This window comes from Elephas maximus, chromosome 25 (assembly GCF_024166365.1).
Source record: "Elephas maximus indicus isolate mEleMax1 chromosome 25, mEleMax1 primary haplotype, whole genome shotgun sequence".
Lineage (NCBI taxonomy): Eukaryota > Metazoa > Chordata > Mammalia > Proboscidea > Elephantidae > Elephas > Elephas maximus.
The window spans coordinates 30,586,150-30,600,742 of record NC_064843.1 but is presented as its reverse complement, the minus strand read 5'-3'; the positions used below and the strand labels follow the sequence as shown (position 1 = coordinate 30,600,742).

The 14,593-nt window shown below is 49.1% G+C and overlaps 1 protein-coding gene across 3 annotated transcripts in view; it reads left to right on the top strand.

The window, feature by feature from the left end:
* The window catches only part of PPP1R16B (protein phosphatase 1 regulatory subunit 16B), a 110,812-nt gene extending 96,420 nt beyond the window's left edge, over window positions 1-14,392 (top strand). For all 3 annotated transcript variants that reach the window (XM_049868784.1, XM_049868782.1, XM_049868783.1), the window contains exons 7-11: window positions 2,656-2,781; window positions 3,337-3,412; window positions 4,214-4,343; window positions 4,436-4,604; window positions 9,628-14,392. In XM_049868784.1, the coding sequence (XP_049724741.1) occupies window positions 2,656-2,781; window positions 3,337-3,412; window positions 4,214-4,343; window positions 4,436-4,604; window positions 9,628-10,137 (1,011 nt within the window). In that variant the 3' untranslated portion in view covers window positions 10,138-14,392. The remainder of the gene's footprint in view (window positions 1-2,655; window positions 2,782-3,336; window positions 3,413-4,213; window positions 4,344-4,435; window positions 4,605-9,627) is intronic.
* The last annotated feature ends 201 nt before the right edge of the window (window positions 14,393-14,593 follow it).

Genomic DNA, 14,593 nt, shown 5'->3' with positions numbered 1-14,593 from the left:
TCCTTCCTTTCTTCCTTCCACTCTCCTTTCCTGTCAGCACACATTTATTGAACACCTCTTCTGTGCCACAAGGAGTCCCTGGGAGGCAGTTAAGCTGTCAACTACTAACTGAAAGTTTGGTGGTTTGAACCTACCCAGAGGTGCCTTGGAGGACAGGCCTGATGATCTTCTTCCAAAGGGTCACACCTTGAAACCCCTGTGAAGCACAGTTGTACTCTGAAATGCATGGGGTCGCCATGAGTTGGAATCAATTCAATGGCATCTGGTTTTGTTCCTTTTTTTTTTTTCCTATGCCACACCTTTACTAGAATAATAGAGACTTCTTCTCTGTCGGATCTGCCTGGTTAGCTCCATCTCACTCTTTCAGCTCATGTCAGTGACTCAGGGAAACCCTCCCTGACCTCTCCTTACTGGTTCTCACAGCACAATGCAGCCCAGTATTGTGAGGGTCAGCACTGCAGCCTCTAAACCAAAAACAAGAGTGTCGCAGGGGAAGTCTGCCCCCCTGATGGCTGGACCCTGCCCTAGGCCTGGGCTCCATGTTGGTCATAAGAACTCAGGGTTCAGGGTCAAGCTCATGAGGAAGGGCTCACCAAGTTTCCCTGACTGTCCCTCAGGCCTGACCTGGTGGCCCAGGTGTGATAATTGGGCTTCTTCCATCCTGTTCCTGGGCCCACCCCTCTGCCTCATGCCTATTTCTATTAACTGGGGCCTGGCTCAGATCACCTGCTCAGCTCAGCACTCAAGGCTGGGACCAGATGGTGGGACTGAATGCCGTAGTCTGAAGTCCAGGCCAGGCTGTAACACAGCATCACCCACCATGGCTGGAATCCCACTGGGTCTGTGGCTGGGCCCTCTAGACACAGGGCTTTCATGTCCTGGGCTGAGGCTGGCCTCAGGTGGCCCCACCCACAGAGGCTAGACACATGCCAGGTCTCAGGTCTTCCCAGGAAGGTGGAGATAATAATAATACCTTCCTCTCAGGGTTTCGTGAGGATCGAATGAGATTCTGCATGTAGGTGCTTGGCACAGAGTCCATAAACTTTCAACAGATGTTAGCGATTGTCATTATTATCAATATCCCAGTCATCTCTTTTTATTCCCAGCTGAAGTATAGAGGCCCCAACAGTTTAATGTCTTGCTGGCTGACCAAGTATCATTCTTCAAAACTGGCAAACATCAGACATTTATGAATCAGATAATTATATTGTTATGTGGGTCTGTACCAAATCATACTCTGGATTTTGTCTGAGAAAAAGAGAGAGAGAAAAGAAAGGAAAACCTCCATTTACCAGAGCCTTACAGCCTAGCAATCTTAACCCAGGGTGAGGTAGCACATGACCATCTGGCTGTGCTCTGAAGCGTCACCTCCTGAGGCCATGTCTTCTGTATCCCACTGGCTCTGCTGCCCCGGACCTCAGCCCCCCTTGAGTTCTCTGGCTTTGTCACCTCCCAGCCAGTGGAACTGCTGGCCTCCTTGGGCTCTCTCCTCTATCTCCTACCTTCCCTGGGCAGTTGATTTCTCTTTGCCTCACCTCCTTCTCCCTCCTTCATCCATTCCAACGGTGCACCTTGGCATCATTTAGGGCCTTCTGTAAGAAGGTGCATCATTTACTGAGTGTTTACCATGTGCTGAGAACTTTATGCATTTTCTGGGAGATGTTGTAGTTGTCTTGTGCCATTGAGTCGATTCCAGCTCATAGATACTTTTATTATCTCCACTGAAGAAGCAGGACAGCTGAGGTCTGCAAGGTGATGGCCGTTACTGGAAGCCACTGGGGCTTCAACATGGGGCTTTCCCTCATTGAATATATTAGCTGCAGAACAAACTAGACTTCACATCTTAAAACAACAATAAGCACTTGATTACCACATAGTTTCTGTGGGTCAGAATTGGGAACAGATTAGCTGGATGGTTCTAGCTTGGAGTCTCTCATGAGGTTGCAGTCGTGATGTTGGCCAAACCTGTAGTCATCTGAAGGTTTGACTGGGGCTAGGAGGATCTATTTCCAAGATGGCTCACTTATGTGGCTGGCGAGTTGGTGCTGGCAGTTGGTAGGAGGCCTCAGTTTCTTTCCTCAGGACCTTTCCTTAAGTTACTTGAGTGCCCTCACAACATGGCATCTGCCTTCCCCCAGAACGAGTGATCCAAGAGAGTACAAGGCAGAGAAGCAGCAATGCCTTTTATGACGTAGCCTCAGAAATCATACACCACCATTTCCACAATATCCCGTTTGTTAGAAGTTGAGTCCCTCAGTCTGGGCCACATTCAATGGGAGAATAATTAGGCTTCATCTTTTAAAGAGAGGAATGTCAAAGAATTTGTAGACATATTTTAAAACCACCATATTGGACTTCTGAGACCCCTTCCTGTAGATCTCAGCACGTAGTAGGGGTTCAGTAAATGCTGTTGCCTTACCACATGGGCTCTAAGACCAACCACAGGAGAGAAGAGTTTACCTCTTGCTTTCCCTTCTAGGTCCATATTTCAGAGTCTACGAGCCTCTGGAATGTGGCTGGTATTTCCACCTCATACTATTCTGTTCTGCTGGCCCCAAGGAAGCTCTGGGACTTGGGTGGGGGAGAGTAATACCTGGCCTTCAGATGTGGGGCCAGCTCCCCCTATGGAATGCTCACCTCTTGCCTTTCCTGCAGCTGCACATAGCTGGAGCCAATGGATACCTGCGGGCAGCCGAGCTCCTCCTGGACCATGGAGTACGCGTGGATGTGAAGGACTGGGATGGCTGGGAGCCCCTGCATGCAGCTGCTTTCTGGGGACAGGTAGTACCCACCTACAGGGCTGTGGGGCAGGCCACGACAGGGTCAACTTGCTGTCACCAAGTCCTTTGGGCTGCCAGTTGGTTCAAAAAAAAAGCACAAGGTGCTGACTGTAGTTAGTATGTGGAATATGAAAAGGCCTAGAGAGTTTACGAAAACGCTTGACAAGCTGTGTCCTAACAGGATGATAAGCTTGTAAAACTAGAAAATCCCCATCTTTCTGCATTGAGTGGTTTCTCCAATTCTTTGCCAGATATAAAACTCTGATTGCAGTCTACCCAAGTCCTCTTTTGACACCTGACAGCACTAGAGTCACAGCTGATTCCTTTATCTGCCACTTGACTTGCCCTAAGTGCTCCTGGAGGAGCTGCCAAGCCCTATGGGCATTCCATCTGCCAGAATTCCCACCTTGGCTCTAGGGTGCAAGGCCTTCCCTGGGAATCAGCTTTGCCCCACCATTCTTTGGGTCACTTTCTAAGAGGCCTTGGCCACTTTCTCAACATCCTAGACTTTCTGAGCCCTGAGTGGGGGGAACATGGGCTTCTTTTTATGTTTCAGATGCAGATGGCAGAGCTGTTGGTGTCCCATGGGGCCAGTCTCAGTGCTAGGACATCCATGGATGAGATGCCAATAGGTAAGTCCAGCATAAGACCTGGTGCATCATCAACTTTTTGATCGGCGAAGGGATAAATGGGTGAATATAAGGTTGGGTAGATTGATGGATTCATGTGTGGATTGATAGATGAATGAATAAATTAATGAATGGGAAATTAGTAAATGGACAGATGAGTGGATAGATAAATGTATAGATAATGAATAAATGAATAGGTAAGTAGATGAATAAATGGGTGGATAAGTGGATGACTGGATGGGTGGGTTGATAGGTAGATGTGATAATGGTGGCTGACTGGCTGGTTGGATGGATGGATGGCTGGAAGGATAGATGGGTAGAGCATAAATCTATGGATAGAAGACTGGGTTAGTAAGTAGGTAGATAGATGAATGAAGGACTTGGGTAGGTTGAGTGGGTGGGGGCTATGGATTTCTCACCACTGCCACATTATTTCACGCTGGAGCTACCGGGGGCACCTGCTTGTTTTTTTGATACTTCTGTTATCATTGGAGGGTTGATAACTTCTCTTTGGAATACTCAAAGGTGTGGGATTCCCTCAGTCATAACTGGGAACCTTAGGGAGTTGTAACTATGCATGGAACCTGGGTTTTCCATTCCTATACTCCTCTAAGGATTCAGTTGTAACCCATAAGTAAGGCTGATATTGTTTCCTCTCTACCCTACATGCCTTAAAAAATACTGGGATGATGCTGGGGAACTTTCAGTGGGCTGGCATGGCAGATCTTCTGATCTAGAGCACCCTCTTGGGCCACAGGCTCCTTCCCTTTCCCCTCCCTCACACTGGCTCCCCTGCCCCCTCAGACCTGTGTGAGGAGGAGGAGTTCAAGGTCCTGCTGCTGGAACTAAAACACAAGCACGATGTGATCATGAAGTCACAACTGAGGCACAAGTCATCCTTGAGCCGGAGGACATCGAGTGCGGGCAGCCGGGGGTGAGTCAGGGGCAGGTCGGCCAGGGCTTCCCATGCTTGCTCTGCCTGCGGCATCTGAGCACAGCCACCCAGCATCCCCTCTGTCCCCTCAGGAAGGTGGTACGTCGAGCCAGCCTGTCGGACAGGACCAACCTGTACAGGAAGGAGTATGAGGGAGAGGCCATACTGTGGCAGCAGCGGAGTGCAACTGAGGATCAGCGGACCTCAACCTACAACGGGGACATCAGGGAGACCAGGACGGACCAGGAGAACAAGGACCCTGTGAGTGGCCTCGTTCTCTGCCCCAGTGTTAGCCACTGCCTTTGAAAGAAGACGGGGCCCCAGCCTGGCCTTGGCTCTTCATCTCAAGAGCCTTCAGAGGGAGATTAGCTGGGCAGTGCCCTAAACCACCTGGAACCAGTCTGAGGGCAGTGACTACGTAGTTAGTGAGGTTATCCTACGTGTCCTACCCTTCAAAGCTGTTTTAGTCAGAGCTGAGAGCCTTGGCACACAGTAGGGTCTCTATAGTTGACGGGGAGCAGGTGACTGCCACGTGTCTGCCTGGGCTCCAGCAGAACCAGTTTGGGCTCCCCAGAAGAGGAGGCTCAGTAGGGCAGCTACCCGAGATCAAAGGACATTAAAATTTTTTGTTTGTTTGTTTTTTTCCCCCCGGAAATATAACAAGATGTTGAGAATTGTGTTTACCAGAATACATCTGGTTGGAAGAAATTTTTCTGAAAAACTAAGTAGGGTGCTGGTAGAGCCTGTAAGAAATCTGCTCCAGTAGCAGCCAATGGTCCTGGGCTTTAAACTGCTCTCCTAAGAGGACGCTGTGTTAGCTTCCTGGGGCTGCTGTAACAAATGACCACTAACTTGGTGGCTTAAAACAACAGAAATATATTCTGTCATACTTCTGGGGGCCAGAAATCCAAAATTGAGGAGTCAGCACGGTTAGTGCCTTCTGGTAGCTCTGAGTCAGAAGCTGTCCCATGCCTCTTTTCCAGCTTCTGATGGCCCTACAGCCTTGGCTTGTGGCAGCATAACTCCAATCTCTGCTTTCGTCTTCACATGGCTTCTTCTTATGAAGACATCAGTCATTGGATTAGGACCCACTCCCCTTCAGTTTGACCTCATCTGAACTCAGTTAATTACATCTGGGTAGCCTTATTTCCAAATGAGGCCACACTCTGGGATTCTGAGTAGACCTGAATTTGGGGGATACTATTCAACCCAGTACAGATCCACTCAGGTCCATAATGGCTGCTGTCTTGCTGAGTGGGGTGAGCAAATTTGGGGCCAGAGCGGAATTGCTGGGGACAAGTGGGAATAGGCTGACTACCAGTAGCAGTCTGCCTTTTGGACTCTTCCACTACAGTGAGCCGCTAGACATACTTACAGAGAGCATTGCTTTGGTGAAATGCAAAATGATTAGTTGCCCAGAGTGCCCACATGTCTCAGTGGGCACCTGTTTGCTTCCCAGGGTAAAGAGGGAGGTCATGTGCAGGCTCGTCTCACCAGCAGTAACGAAGGCAGCTGACCAAGGGAATCCCCATCAAAGCTGCTGGCTGGGGGTAGAGATGGCACATACGGAGGCTCTGTTCTGCAGAGTCCCTAAACTTGGGAATTGGCAAGAAAAGGAGGGTAAATCAAAGTCAAATAGCATTTCAGATGCCTTCCAGCTGTATGTTATTTTTTTCTTTGTGATTGCAGTATAATTTATGTGTAGTAAAGTACACAACTCTTAAATGAATTTTTTCAGTGAGTGTTTGGAAATGTGCACACCTGTGCAACCACTATCCAGATGAAAGTATACATTTCCATCACCCCAGAAGGCTATCTTGTTCCCCTCCAAGTTAGCACCTCCTCACCCACAGCCCAATGGTCACCTCTGTTTTGACTTGGAGCACTAAAGATGAATTTTGTCTTGGTTCTTAAACTGCGTATGTGCCAGCATGCAGTCTTCTGTGTCTGGCTTCTTTTATGTCTGTGAGATTCAGCGATGCTGTGGTATGTAGTAGTAGTTCACTCTTTTTCATTGCTCTGTAGAATTCTATTGTTTGAATATACCACAACTTAGGTATCCCATTTTCGTATTGCTCCTAGTTTTTGGCTATTATGAATACCGCTGCTATGAAAATTCTTGCACATGTTTTTATGGATATTTAAGTGCTATTTTTTGTTAAGTATTTTTATGTACTCAGGAATGAAGTGTGGGTCTTGGGGTAGGCATATGTTCAGCTTTCGTAGATACAGCCAGACAATTTTCCAAAATGGTTGTATCAATCTGTTCTCCCATCAGCAGGGTATGGGAGTTTCTTACTGATCCTTGGTATAGTCAATCCTTTTAATCTGAGCCATCCTGGTGGGGTTGTTGTGGTAGCTGACATTTTAAATCTGTAGTTCCCTGATGATGGATGGTGTTGAACACATTTTCAGGTGCTTATTGGCCATTGCTCTTTTGTGCAAAATCTGTTCATCTTTTGCTCATTTTTGGTCAGGGTCCTTATCTTTTCCTTATTGATTTGTAGGAGAGACAAGAGATTCTAAAGACATCCTCATGAGAACAGCCCGTCCTCCCCCATGCCTACTGTGTCCTTGCATTCATTCAGAGCTTACAGGCCCCAGGACTCCCCTAAAGATGCCCCTTGATGTGGAGTCTCATAAATCATAAACCCTGTAGGGAGTGGGGCAGAGGGATACAGGCACTGGAAGCCACCCTCAGTTAGACCTAATTTTTGGCTGCAGTTTGTTTGGTGTTTGGTGAGGGCAAGCAGATGGTTTACTTTGCCTTTGAAGTTGGGGTTTTAGGCCTGGGCGGGGGAGAAGAGAGGGTACAGAGGTGGCATAGCCAAAAGCAGACTGTCCTTCACCCCAGTTACCCAGTCCAGTCCTAAGACACCTGTCAGGACAGGGCCCCAGATTCCAGTCCCAGCCCTGGAGGAAACAAGATTGAAAGGCATAGCTGCAAAGCCCAAAGCTTGATCCTTTTCCTTCCCTAGTCCTCTCAAGGCTTTAGGTGACTGCAGGAATGTGATAGTCTCTAAGGTAGAGATTCTCAAAGTGTGGTCCCTGGACCAGCAGCAGCAGCAGCACCTGGGCACTTGTTAGACACGCAGGTTCTTAGGCCCCATGGCGACCTTCTGAATCCAAAACCCCGGGGCTGGAGCCCAGCAATGTGTGTTTTAACAAGCCCTCCAGGTGATTCTAATGCACACAAGAACTTGAGAAGCACTTATGTAAGGGTGCGTTTGCTTTCTTTTTTTGCTTAGCTGGCTCCCTAGGTCAGATTTCTGCCAAGGCTTTGAAAGCCCCCCGAGCTGGCTTTGGGAGAGCCTTTAGGCAGAGAGAAGTCCCTGGTACTAGGCACAGCAGGGTAAGATAGGCCCAGTCTCTTCAACCAGTAGTTCTTAAACTTGACTGTATAATAAAATGACCAGAGTAGGTGTTTTGTTTGTTTTAATCCTGATATCGAGGCTGCAATCTAAGATGATTAAGTCAGAATTTTGGGTTGAAACCCAGGCATCATATATATGTTTTTTTTTTTTAATAATTTTTATTGTGCTTTAAGTGAAAGTTTACAAATCAAGTCAGTCTCTCACACAAAAACCCATATACACCTTGCTACACACTCCCAATTACTCTCCCCCTAGTGAGACAGCCCGCTCTCTCCCTCCACTCTCTCTTTTCGTGTCCATTTCGCCAGCTTCTAACCCCCTCTACCCTCCCATCTCCCCTCCAGGCAGGAGAAGGCATCATATATATGTATTTTTAACCCCCCAGATGATCCCAGTATGCAGCCAAGGCTGAGAACCTGTGTCTTAAATCCCTGCTACTCAAAGCATTGGCCGGAACTTTTTAAAATGCTGAGTCTCTGGCCCCAACCAGGACCCACTGAATCAGAATATGCATTTTTTTTTTGTTCTTCCAGACTGCTTCTTTTATTTTCTTTTTTAAATTTTTTATTGTACTTTAGATGAAGGTGTATAGAACAAACTAGTTTCTCATTAAACAGTCAGTACACACATCGTTTTTTCTATGACATTGGTTGACAACCCCACGACATGTCAGCATTCTCCCTTCTCAACCTTGGGTTCGCTATTACCAGCTTTCTTGTCCCCTCCTGCCTCCTAGTCCCTGCCCCTGGGCTCGTGTGCCCCTTGAGTCTGGTTCAGGATATGCATTTTAACAAGATCCCCACGTGACTTGTATGAAGAGTTTGAAATGTACCTACTTAGACCACCAAGAATCTGTCCCCCACATGGCATCAATCTGCCTGCATAGTTCAGAAGGAGCCATAAAAAAATAAACACACAGGCACATACATGCACGCACATGCACACACACACACACAAATGGAAGCTTACTATGGAAAATGACCTTCACCTTACTGTATTGTAACCTAATTATATACTTCTTGGAGCTCTTTCCATGTCAGCACATGCAGATTTTTTTTTTTTTTTTTTAACCAGGTACAGAGTATTCCAGCACCAGCATCAGCCCTAGTTTACAACTTGCCTAATGACGCAGCGTAGCTTACTTTCAGGCTTCCCTTGCATAAGCAAGTATAGCTGTGGAACAGAGTTCTAGAATTGGAGTTGTGGATGCAAAGTGTATATTCTTTCTTTCTTTCTCATTTAACATTAATGCATAATGCTAAACTGTCCTTCAAAGAGGTTGTGGCAGTTCACACTCCCACCTGTTTCTCCATACCTTTGCCAACACTAGATAATAAAAACTTTTCTTATATTTGCCAATGCATAGGTAAAAATGATATTTTGTTGTTTTAGTTTTTATGTCATTAATTATTAGTGAAGTTGAATATTATTTTATATGTTTATATGCTATATATGTCTATGTGTATATACATATACATATATAACTAAAAAAAGACCAACAACCCAACGGAAAAAAAATAGTCAAAGCATGCTAACATGTAGCTCACAGCAAAAAAATATATATATATATATATGTTGGTGCAAACAGTTAACACTGTCAGCTGCTGACCAAAAGGTTGGTGGTTTGAGTTTACCCAGAGGTGCCTTGGAAGAAAGGCCTGGTGATCTACTTCTGAGAAATCAGTTACTGAAAATCCAGTGGAGCGTGGTTCAATTCCGACACAAACAGGGTCACCATCAGTCAGAGTTGACTCAACGGCAATTGTTTTTGTTTTCTTCTTTAAGTTACGCAGGAAGGGAAAATGGATGGCGACAGGTCCAAGCTAGGATGCCCTCAGCACAGGTGCAGGTGGGCAGTGGTGGGTTCGGATCCTCTAGCCAGCTGGTAATGTTGTCCTTCTCACTCTCAGAACCCCAGGCTGGAGAAGCCCGTGCTGCTCTCCGAATTTTCTACCAAGATCCCACGGGGTGAACTGGACATGCCTGTTGAGAATGGCCTCCGGGCTCCAGTCAGCACCTACCAGTATGCACTGTCCAACGGGGATGTCTGGAAGGTACATGAGGTGCCCGACTACAGCGTGGCCTATAGCAACCCTGGCATTGCTGACGCCACCCCGCCTTGGAGTGGTTACAAAGAGCAGAGCCCCCAGACGCTTCTGGAGCTGAAGCGGCAGCGGGCTGCAGCCAAGCTACTCAGCCACCCCTTCCTCAGCACCCACCTGGGCAGCAGCATGGCCAGGACGGGCGAGGGCAGCAGTGAAGGCAAGGCCCCCTTGATCGGAGGCAGAACTTCCCCGTACAGCAGCAATGGGACCTCGGTGTATTACACGGTCACCAGCGGGGATCCCCCGCTCTTGAAGTTCAAGGCCCCCATGGAGGAGATGGAGGAGAAGGTCCATGGCTGCTGCCGCATCTCCTAGTCTCTGTGTGACGGAAGAGATATGCCTGGCAAGGCTCCCTGGGATCCAGGTCCGCCCAGCAGCTCTGGCTGGGGAGGCACCTGAGGGCAGCTGGGGGGAGGTGGGCTCTGCTTTCCAAAGGAGCACTGACCCCATGTCTCACCCAGCTGCCCATAGCATCACCACTCCCCATGGTCTGCTTCCTGCTGCATTGTCCGCCATCTGACACAAGGCCCATAAGTGGACCCCTGACTCACCCTGCTGTCCGATTTTGGGAGGACGGGCTTGGGATGACAGTTCTGTTCTTGGTAAAGGCTTGTCTGGACCAGTACTTGCATGTCACATGTTAACACACACATACTCACATACTCGATCAACTTGTGCAGGAATGACTCTCCTGGGCTCATGGGAAGCAGGTGGGGCTGAGTGAATTTAAAGGCTATTTCCAAGAGGATTGAGGTTAAGACTCAGAGTCCAGTCACCACTGCCAACATGGCTACGGCAGGGAGGGACCCTGAGACCCTGCTAAGCTGAGGCCCACAGTCCTACTCAGAGTTATCCAGTGTCCAGGCCACCATCCACACCTGGCAGGGCCAGAAGTCCTCTCTGTGTTCAGAGGGAGCCACGAATCCACATGGTTAGATGAAGTGGGCGTGGACCTGCTCCCCACAGCCCTGCTAAATCAGTCCTCCTGCCCATGCCAGGAACCAGCTATGTGATCACCCAGGGGCCGAGGTGGAAAACCAGGCTATCCCATTCTTGGAATAATCCGAATCATAGTTTGCTCTTGGATGGAAGTATCAAAAGGGAGGCAAAGTCAGTGTTCCCACAAGTGCATTTGATAAGCCAATTCTTTTCGGCTGTCAAGCCCCAGGGAGAATGAACTGAATGTGCTCTCTATCACGGATAGTAGCGTGGCCATAGGTGTTACTGGTTGTCCTTGGAAAAACGAAACCCAGTGAAGAGTTCCATCAGGGGGAGTTTGCCAGGGAGAGGGCTGAGTTCCTGTTAATTTCTGAAAACATCTCCAGTAACCACGACAGAACCCAGCATCCTGGCCGATCCTTGTGAATATTCAGACTGTTTCAGGCCAGTGCTCCTCAGACTGAGCCATCAGATTACAGGTAGCTGTGGCCCCCACTCCTCCCACCTGACACGTCATTTGTGTATGCAGGGTGCATGCTCAGGACCCTGGGCCCAGCTTTGCCTTTTCCAGAATGCTCAGAGAGACAAAATGCCACCTGACCTTTCTGAGTTCCTGCCTGCCCAGTGGATCCCAGCCTGCTTGCACCAGGGTGGTGATGCCCCGAGGCCCCAAATCCAAGGTGCCCATGGTGGACACCTGCACAGCATTAGTGCTGGCACTGGAGGTGGGTCTCACCCCAGCCCCACAATTTTCTGGCCCAGTCTTCCTGATGCTGGGGAGGGAGGACCACAGGGGCAGGCCGCCCTCCACCTGTCAACTGCAATCTCTCATCATCTCGTTTGGGATTTTTTGCCCATGAGTTAGGCGCAGTCCCCAGGTTCACCCAAAACCTCTTGGGGTTACTCACATGTTGCAGGTTTGTTTCCTGCTCTGTGCGCCTTTTAATTGTCTTAAAACTACCTCCTTAGAGTTCTGAAGGCCCTCCCTGCCAGGTCCAGATGCTGGGGCTTGGGGAACAAATCTGGGTTCCTTTAACCTTTGTCTTTCTGAGCCTACGAGAAATTCTCCCGGAGAGGCACCTGGAGCCGGGGGCTGGAAAAGCCCTCCTGTGCCCCACCCTAGTATTGGGCTCTGCTGTCTACCAGTCCCAGTCCCCACTATGGTCTCTATGGCCCCCACAGCCCAGAGAGGGAGCTGGACCCCAAGGGACCTACCTGATACTTTACTAGGAGCAGGGCAGCTGGGCTGGAGAGCAGAGGGCTCTGGGGAGTCACTGCGCCCCTGGTGGCCACTGGACGCAGTGAGGGTCACAGCACCAGACCCTTGGGGCCTGGGCTGGTTTGGATCCCACCCCCACCCCAACTCCTGGCCAGACCCAGTCTAGTGGGGAGGGGCGGCTTAGGAGACCACAAACAGGTGTGCCTCTCACCTCTCACGTCCCTGTGCTCAGGGGCGGGCTCTCCATCATCTCAGCCTATGGCTGGAGCAGGGCAGGGATGATCCAAAAAGGACATACCTTTGGCTTTAAAACAGTATTCAGCTCAGACCGACTGACACTGGAATTGCTCTTGAGCCGACTTGAGCTGCAAGGTGGGGAGTGTTGAGGGAAGCCAAAGGCTCCTCTGGAGAGAGCTCTGCAGGTTTTTGGACCTGTTTGCTCAGGTACCGGAGACCGAGGACATTTATTGCCCTCCCTGAGCCCTCTGGCCATTCCTCCTCCCCCTTCCTTCCTGCCTCCTGGGTCATTCTTCTCCTACCCAGAAGGCCGGGAATCCCAGCTCTTCCATAACAGAAGTCAACTTCAGACAAAAGGTGACTCTGGGCATCAGTCTATGTTTTCAGCAAGGGATAAACCATCTCTTTTAGGGCTGCAAGTACCTGGGGAGCTTTCCCTGTGAGTCTCTTGTGCATTGAGGGACAAGCTGGGGAACAACCTGGGCCTGGATCATTCATTTATTCACTCGTGTAATTTCTTGAGTAGCTGCACCCTGCCAGGCACTGTGTTAGGTTCTGAGGTTAAAGGATGAACAGGCAGAGTGAGAACTGTTCTTCACAGTTTCATCCCTGGAGGACCTCGGCATCAGCAGCCCCATCAGTCTCCCTGGGGCAGTGACTGCATCCAGCTCCAGCATCCTCTTGCTTCCAGTTCCTCCAATCCCTAGAATATGAAACAGCTGTCGGGGATGCCCCTGGATAACATTTGTCACTAAGTGCAGATGCTGGATCTTGGGTTCCAGGCAGACACCATTCCAAGTCCGTCTGGAGCTTTCAGGGATAACTACCTTCAGGCCAGCATCTTTGGTGGACCATCTAATAGGAGTTGGAGGTGATGTCTAGATGAATAAGGAGGCCAGAATTTGCTGCCAAATGCATCTCAGGTTCTTAAAGTCATTGTCTCTTGCTCATTTTAATTAGTCATTAACTAGCCTCTTCTCCCCACCAAACTCTGAGAGGAACAGAGAGGTTCACCTTTTAACACGAAAGTCTTTGCTCCTGAGTCTGCCACTCTCCCTGGCAGGTGTGGATCAAGAAGCTTGGTGAAGGCTTTCAAGGTCGACCAGATGCCCAGCTTCTGCTGTGCCCCAGGCCTGGTGGCCACTTCCAAAGCAGTGCCACACAGCTCACCAGGAGCGATTGATGGCTCTGTGCCCGTGCTCCCACCCGGTGCCCCAGACAATTGAGAATTGGTGGTTGTCACCAGATGGTGAGTTTCTGGCCAGTAGTTCAGGGAACCAAACCCTGGGCCCAGGTGTCCTGAAAGCTCTGGATGTAGTTCTCCATCAAATACGCAGCACTGTTAGAACTGAGATGCAGTGTTCCATCAATTTCAAGGGACTTAGGAAAGTTAGCAAGGGTGTGTCTGCTCTCCTGGCCACCACAGTTTGCTGGCTTTGTAATAGTAAGATCATTTTGGTTATTGGTGTCAGATACCTTTCGATCTTGAGCTCTCTCTTCTACCTGCTCTCCCAGAGCAGATACTGGGGTACTTTCCAGAAAGGCGTTCCTTACAAGATGCCCAGATGGATTGTATTTAACTCTTGCTATATGTAGCCTGGGGACAGCCTCCTCTCCCCCCAGAGCACATAAGAGCAGAGGGGCACTGGCCAGTGGATGACTCCACAGAAGTGACCCCCCCGCCCTTTGACAGAAGCCGAAGCCCTCTCCTCAGCCACAGTCTCCTGCTGGCCAGAGGGCCTGCTTCCCATGGGCATTGCAAGTGCCATGGTGCGGGGCCTGGCTCTGCGCACCCAGGAGAAGTCTGCAGACCCCCAGCCCTCCGCAATAATTCACCAGACCAGAAGCCACTGATGTACAGAGAACACTTAAAAATGTATTTTATGTGGAAAAAAAAATTAAAACTCTGTATACTGTATCAGCAGCTTTGTGTAAAAATGGCAATCAAAAGAGTCTAATATATTTAAAACTTTTTTAAAAAAAAAACCCTCGCGGATCTTTGATATTGTATTGAAGTAACTTCCAGGGACCTCCTCACCATGTGGCAGTGGTGGGTCTTGTGTCCAAGACCATGTCTCAACCACATCCCAAAGGGGCTTGTCCCAGAGTTGCTTCCAGCTGCCAAGGCCTGTGACGGAATTCGCTGTTAAGAATTTTTAATTAAGATTATTAAATTCCTTTTAATAACACCTGCTAGTGTGGCTGTGGTCACTGCTGTGAGCTTTACTCTAACTGTGCTGACTTGAAGTCATGAAGAGGTAGTGCCTGGGATAGAATGTGGGTGGGGGCTCTGGGTTCCTGTCCCTACCCCAAGGGACCTTCCAGGAGGGCCCTGGAGTAGAGGGAGCTCTGGGGCTTAGACATGGAACAGATGTC